Here is a 7,660-nt window from a genome sequence, read left to right on the forward strand (position 1 = left end):
TATTGACTGAAGCCAGAGCAATTATGCCTTTATGTAAATTTCTTTTGAAAAGAAAGCAACTGGGGATCCAACACAGTATACCCTCAACTTCATGTTGCTTTTTTAATTGATTCTTTTTTAGTTATATAAAACATTAGATACATTTTGACAAAATCATAAAAGCAAGGAATATAATTTGCTATAATTCAGTCCCCAGCCCTTCTCCCTCCCCATCCCTCTACTCCACTGATCTTTCTGCAACTTATTTATAGATTTAAATTTTTTTTTAATTAGTGTCTTGAGTGTACATTGTGCTAATGTTCTTATCATTACAGCTTATGTTTATCTCCTATAGTACTGATGACAACATTATCCTGCCATTGCTCCTTTATTACTGAGAGAAGGTACAGGCAGTGGTGGAATGGATGTTCCAAAATACCCTCAGTAATCTTCGCATTCTTTTTTTAGCACAATGAATTCTCCATTCCAGGGAAGTGCTGCTACCAAAAAGCTGCATATTTCTGCCTAAAAAAAAAAAAAAAAAAAAAAAAAAAAAAAAAGACAGCAACAACAAAAATCAGTAACATGCCAAAATAAGAAGAAAAAAAATTTGTCCTGTTGCTGGATGTCAGATTAGGAATACCCTAAAAGATGGGTCCCGCAGGAAACTGCAAAGCTGGAGGCTGCAGACTTCCACCATCAGCAGTTCCCCAGACAGATTTTTGGTCCATGCTGACCCCAGGTAGACAATCAACACTAACACTAATAACATTTTGGTGGAAGATTAGATGTAAAGTTGACTATTTTTAATTCTCTTGAACACTTCCTACAATGTAAATGAGATAATTCCATATTATATATAAACTAATGTATGCTATTTTAATGATTAAATAATAATCATTAAAAAATTATAAATTTTATCTAATAACAACTCATTGGAAAAGAACAATTTAGAGGGGCTGAGGTTGTGGGATTCATGGTAGAGCCACTACCTGTGAGGCACTGGGTTCGATCCTCAACACCACATAAAAATAAATAAAAATAAAACAAGGGTATTGTTTCCATCTACAACTAAAAAAATTAATTTAAAAAAATCAAAGAACAATTTAGAAGATTCTAGAGCCTAATGTATCTTTTGTTCCAAAGAGCCCTCCTCTTCATTTCACACGTATATAATGGATAAATGATATGATGGATGGTGGGTGAATGGATGGAGAGATGGATAGACAGCAGCCAAGGACATCTTAGTATATTAAGTTATATGATAGATGAGTGCGTGGATGTTCTTTCTTTAGAGTGGAATTGATGACCTGCTGTCTTTTAGGGGAGAATCAAGGAGAAGACCATGTCCAGGGTCCTTCACCCTTTACCTTAAAAGTCACAGGGTTGGCCATCTGGGGATGAATACCAGGAGCTATTCAGACCTCCAAGAGAGAGTCTGGGCACCTCAAGTTTTTCTGATCACCTGGAGGCCTTGATAAACCCAGATGGGACTTGAAATCTCCAGGACTTTCACAGATGGTTGCTTTGACACCTACCTTTTTCAGGTCAGAGTCTTCCTGAATTACACAATCTTCTTCTTCGTTGTTTAAAGGCTTTTTGCAAGTGCTGCGGGCAATTTCTACTTCAATTAAGTATTCCATACGATCTGTGATCTGTCAATTAAGCAATGATGTAATTTTATTCAAAAATTTTTTATTTTAATTTTTTTTTAAGTTTTAGCAGACACAAAAATTCCTGTCACTTTTTGCTCCTCCCAACCCTCCACACCACCACCACCCCCCAAACCTGTCTTGAGGGAAAGGACAATATGCACTGTTTGGATTAGTTTGCAGGGAAAGACTCCTTTTCCAATTTGGGGCCTCCTTGAAGAAAAGACCTTCTGATTTTATTTTTGGTCCCAAAGTTTTGTGAAGGGCAAGGGAAGAAGGGAATGAACTCCAGAACCATAAACTCTCCTGGGCCCTATGAGGAACAGCCTCCTCAGCCACCTTGGGCCCCCCTCCCTTCCCCATACCCTCCTCAGATTCCTATGAAATCTTCCACCCAATGCTCCTTCCTCTAGCTTAGCACATGGTCCTTAATGTGGAGCAACAGTTGGTTTATAATAAGAAATCGTTATTTACTGATTTAATTAATAATTGTATAAGGTAAAGTCAACTCTAGATGTACATTTGAATCTCCTTCTACCTGATTTTAAAATGTTAAGAGCAAGAGAGGAAGGGGTGTCTGGACCTTTCTCTACCAGACCTTTCCTTATTGCTGTCTCCAAGCCTCAATAAAGTTGGGTTCAATTTTATCTGAACCCCCCAAAAATGAGCAAAGGTGACTGTAGCCTGCCTTATAGAGTAAAAGCTGATTAGACAACATTAAGAACAAGCCAAGTTCTTCCTATAAGTTAACATTGCCATAGACAGAACTCCCTGTTGATACAGGTCGAGCATCCCTAATCCAAAAGAAGTCCCTTTTAGAACTGACCTGACACCACAAGTGGAAAATTCTACGTTTGACCTCACATGATTTGTAGCAGTCAAAATTTAGGTGCACTAGAAATAGTGTATAAAGTTACCTTCAGCACTAAGAATTTTTTTAAAGTAATCATTTAAAAAGTTACCTTCAGGAGGCTATTTGTATAGGTTGTACATGGATTTCATATTTAGACTTAGATCCTATCCCCAAGATCTCTCAACTAAAACATACTTTTAAAAAATCTGAAACACTAGGGGAGGGAGGGGTGAGAAGGAGACATGGGGGTAGGAAAGATGGTGGAATGATATGGACATCATTACCTAGGTACATGTATGACTGTACATATGGTGCAATGCTACATCATGTACAACCAGAGAAATGAAAAGTTGTAAGTACATGAAAAAATGTTCACCATCTCTAGCAGTCAGAGAAATGCAAATCAAAACCACCCTAAGATACCATCTCACTCCAGTAAAATTGGCAGCCATTCTGAAGTCAAACAACAACAAGTGCTGGCGAGGATGTGGGGAAAAGGGCTCACTTGTACATTGCTGGTGGGACTGCAAATTGGTGCGGCCAATTTGGAAAGCAGTATGGAGATTACTGGGAAAGCAGGGAATGGAACCAACTATTGCCCTTCTCGGACTATTCCCTGAAGACTTTAAAAGAGCGTACTACAGGGATACTGCCACATCGATGTTCATAGCAGCACAATTCACAATAGCTAGACTGTGGAACCAACCCAGACGCCCTTCAATAGATGAATGGTTAAAAAAAAAATGTGGCATTTATACACAATGGAGTACTACACAGTTTAATGACAAAATAATGGAATTTGCAGGGAAATGGATGGCATTAGAGCAGATTATGCTGAGTGAAGCTAGCCAATCCCTAAAAAACAAATGCCAAATGTCTTCTTTGATATAATGAGAGCAACTAAGAACAGAGCAGGGAGGAAGAGCAGGAGGAAAAGATTAACATTAAACAGAGACTTGAGGTGGGAGGGAAAGGGAGAGAAAAGGGAAATTGCATGGAAATGGAAGGAGACCCTCATTGTTATGCAAAATTACATATAAGAGGTTGTGAGGGGAATGGGAAAAAAACAAGGAGAGAAATGAATTACAGTAGATGGGGTAGAGAGAGAAGATGGGAGGGGAGGGGAGGGGGGATAGTAGAGGATAGGAAAGGTAGCAGAATACAACAGTTACTAATATGGCATTATGTAAAAATGTGGATGTGTAACCGATGTGATTCTGCAATCTTTGTAATGTTTTGAACAACCAATAGAAAAAAAGAAAAAAAAAAGAAATGAAAAGTTGTGCTGTAATGGTGTACAATGAAACAAAATGCATTCTGCTGCCATATATACCAAATTAAAATAAATTAATTAATTTTTTTAATTTGAAACACTTCTGGTACCAAGCATTTCATGTAAGATTTTTTAAACCTGTAACTATACTTGCTAACCTTCACCAAGAGCTGGCTTTGTGCCAGACTCTGGTCTCAGAGATTTGCATACAATAACTCAATTAATCTTCAATCTTCTAGGGTGAGGATGTCACTTCCTTTTTATTTACAGGTAAGGAAAACAGGTGCAGAGAGGCTGAGTATACATCTAACTAGTGGCTGATCCAGAATTCAAAGCAAGCCATCCTGGCACCACAGCTCACATTGCTAGCCAAAGGGCTGCACTGCCTGTCCATCTCTACCAATCCAGAGAAGCCCAAGGGCATTCCCACATGCTGACTACAGGGAAATGCGAACCTAATGCCAGGAGGCTGGACCATCTAGTCACGTGAATATCCTCACCACATCCTCACAATCCTTTTCTAAAAATGAGCTAACCAGAGTGATCATTTTAAATTTCAAATTAGATCATACGAATCCTAAGAACTCCATGACCTCATGTTGTTGTTGTTGGTTTTTTTTTTTTCCTGACTTTTCAGTGCAGCTAAGATAAAGTGAAAATCTTCATCATGGCCTTCAAGACCCAGTGTGGTGTTGTCACCATCTTCCTCTCTGGCCAGTCCCACCAGCAGCCTTATAGAAGCATTTAAAATGTATGACTGCTCTTCCTCACCCCTGCACCCGCAGATCCTCCCTGCTCCCCTTCTGTAGTGGATGTGGTGAGTGATACTCCATGCCACATCCTGTTTCCAAATATGCCACCAGTTACTATAGCTCTTGCCTGGGATTTCCTGCCACCAGAAGACAAGGGCTCCTGGAGAAGCTCTCAACAAATGATAGGTGTGAGTTGGTGGATAAAGAACCCAGCTTCTTCACCTATAAATGGGTCCAACTCTGAGGTGGGTTCTGCATGTCTCCTGAATCATCCAGGGAGACAAAACCCAGTTGCTCGTGGTGATCATACAGCCATCAACTCACCTTTGTATTGGCCACCTTCCACGACCCTGTCTGCTTTCCCTTCTAACAATCTGGTACTTGCTGGGGTGACCACTGCCATCCCCCCCCAAAAAATAAATAATCTTCCCTTGAATTCTAGCCATTAGGCTGTGCTTCTGGGGAAACCCAGAATATATCACCTCCCACCAACCTCCTTCCTCTTTTTGACTGTCACTCTGCCTTCAGGTCTTGTCCCTTCCCTTTCCTACCAGTCCCACCAACAGCCATGTAGAAACATTTTGCTTCTCAGGAATGACAAGGATCAGCTAGAGGGATTTAACACTTACTGAGACCTGGGTCTCACCCAGAGATCCTCCTCTTATTGGTGAGGGCGTGGCCTGCACAGTAGGATATTTATAAGATCTTCGGGTGAAAAACACTGTCTAAAGAAGACTTCCCCTGACACCCTACACACCTGTGTACCATACCACCAGAACAGAGACCACAACCCCAATTCCTCGTTTAGGATTTTTTTTTTTCAATTTGACTGCTGGCTCCCTAAGGACTGGGATTACTTGTATCTACCATTCCACCCCATCTACATTAGCTGGTGCAAAAGTGGCTTCTGAGAAAAGTGCTGAATTCACGTGCTATTTGAGTAAGAAAGAAAAGTGAACTGTGAAGGAAACTGGCCAAGTGACAAGACCAGGATCAATTCCTTTATCCCAAAAGACCACCCAGAATTCCCAAATCCATTCAGAGACAGATTTTGGAGTGTACCTGATCAATAAAGGGTGCTACATCACCAGCATAATGTTCTAGAAATACAGTGCTGATGCTGTGTTTTCCCAAGGCATGAGACATAAATTCCATCAATAGTGACCTTTCTGTTGGATGCCTTTATGACTGAGTCCTACAAGTTTCACAGTGTAATTTCAAGCAAGACCACCAACCATCTGACTGAGGTTGCTATTTACAGTCAGCTGCATTCCAACACTTACAGTCTTTCATAGGACAGAGCAGTGATCATCGTGTTACAAACTCCAGGGAGCACCATACCTATTGGAATTCACATAAGCAATGCTTTCTGGAGTTGAACAGCTCATAACCCTGTGAAGGGGGGCACATTTTTATAAGCAGAAAAATCAATGTGACTCCAATATTTATCTGTAATAAATAAACGTTGGATTAAAAATCAAATAACATAGAAAAGGCACTTACTAGCTTATGTATTCAACAGTGCCATGTACCTCACTTCAAGTCCATATTTCACATTATGTGGACAGATTCAAAAAGTTGCCTGTGGTAGTATTATTGCAAAATATTCATGGTTCTCCATTTATCTCCCACCCTTAGTAAACACATTAACATTTGATTTGAAGTTCTGGGGTCAAATGAATTAAGATATGCAAAGAACTTAGAACAAAATCCCAAACATATATAGATAGTGCTTTGTGTTGTTTCTGTTTACTAGGTTGGTGTATATACTGTTGAACACTCACATATTTTGGATTTTGTACATCTCAACATTTTTCTCATATACCCACTCTCAGTCTGGTTTCAGCCTGTGCCACTGTATGCAAATATACTATCTGGAAAGAAGCATCTTACCTGCAGATAGGATTGCAGTATCCTGGTCACGATGAAAATATTGTTGTCCTCGCTCTCTTCATTGTATTCTCGCATGGCAAACCACAAGCACTGTCTCACGTTGGTATTTGAGTTACTGATAGATTTGAATTCCCTCAACACCTTTATCTGATTCTTGGCTTCATCAATACTGACCACAAGGGCCACATGAATGGTGAGAAGGATCAGGAAAAGCCACCACTGTCTGTTCATGGTCCCTCAATCAAAAGGCACAAATTTGTCTTCTCTTCGTCGTCTCAGGGCTGGAGTTGTGAGTGGCCTGTATTAACCTAGATATCACATAGAGAAAGCTTCTCTAAAGATGGATTAAGGTTATTTGGGGATAAAAAGAGTCTTGGAATGGGAATGCTTGGGCCATGGTAAACTGTGGGTGTATTCAAGGAGGCTAAGACAAAGACAGGTGTTTAAAAAACAAAATGAGAAGGACATAAGAAAATTCAAAACAAAACCTGAGCTACAAAAATCAATAACAAGTGACATCAGTCCAAAGTTAGGCTGTCATGGGACACATGATCTTCCAGAAATATTTTCTGCATAAGGTTGTGGTGAGCTCTGTGAAAGATTGTGGTTCTTGCAGAGTCTTGTTGAATGATTTTGTTACCAGGCATACAAACTTGAGATCCCTTCCTTCGTAAACCTCCCCCCAGCTTTATGGATGGATGGACGTATGTATCTATGCATGTGTTTTGGTTAGTATCTGACAAAAGTAACTCTATTTTGATTCTGATAACTTTTATAGTTCAAGGATCTCACCAAAACAAGGGGTTTTCTTTCCTAGTCAGTGAACCATTAGGGTCATCCTTAGAACTATCCCTTTCCTTGTGCAAGAAAACTCACGAATGGCACTAATGGCACCCCAGTCTCTGACACAAGTCTTCCCCTTCTCCTTCTATCTTAGGTGTGGTCTGTGTTTCTAAGGAGAACTTCCTCCGGATAGACGCTGATGTGTCTATACCTATCCCATGCCTGCCACCAGTTACCTATATCTCAGTGCTATAGGACAGGACTATGAAATTGTTAGCCTAAGGTTTCCTGGCCCAGCCCTCTGACCCTCCAACCTGCTTCACCTGTGAGGCTCCTTCTTGGTCCTTGTGGAATTGGACTCTGATGGACTGAGCCAGCTTGTGGTTCTTCTGAGTCTCCAGCACTCTCAGTGTGTGCCTGTGCCCTGGTCAAGGGGCTCTGTGGGTCTGTCTTTGCTTTCTGAGCCCAGGCCCTG

At 40.5% G+C, this 7,660-nt stretch overlaps 1 protein-coding gene across 1 annotated transcript; it reads right to left on the reverse strand.

Annotated features, from left to right (window-relative positions):
* Positions 1–420: 420 nt before the first annotated feature.
* Cst8 (cystatin 8) lies at positions 421–6,633 on the reverse strand. Its single transcript, XM_026393068.2, has 3 exons — positions 6,403–6,633; positions 1,518–1,634; positions 421–504 (listed from the first exon to the last, which is right to left on the reverse strand). The coding sequence occupies exons 1-3, from the start codon at positions 6,631–6,633 to the stop codon at positions 421–423; spliced, it is 432 nt and encodes a 143-aa protein (XP_026248853.2).
* Between the last annotated feature and the right edge of the window lie 1,027 nt (positions 6,634–7,660).

The sequence above is a fragment of the Urocitellus parryii genome, chromosome 6 (assembly GCF_045843805.1).
Source record: "Urocitellus parryii isolate mUroPar1 chromosome 6, mUroPar1.hap1, whole genome shotgun sequence".
Classification (NCBI taxonomy): domain Eukaryota; kingdom Metazoa; phylum Chordata; class Mammalia; order Rodentia; family Sciuridae; genus Urocitellus; species Urocitellus parryii.

Bases quoted from the DNA above. Each gene is read 5' to 3' on its own strand.
- Cst8 (XM_026393068.2), bottom strand. From the start codon at position 6,633: ATGAACAGACAGTGGTGGCTTTTCCTGATCCTTCTCACCATTCATGTG. The intron at 1,635-6,402 runs GTAAGATGCTTC...CTTAATTGACAG, and splicing joins TACTGCAATCCTATCTGCAG to ATCACAGATCGTATGGAATA. The intron at 505-1,517 runs GTAGGTGTCAAA...TTTTTTTTTTAG, and splicing joins AAGACTCTGACCTGAAAAAG to GCAGAAATATGCAGCTTTTT.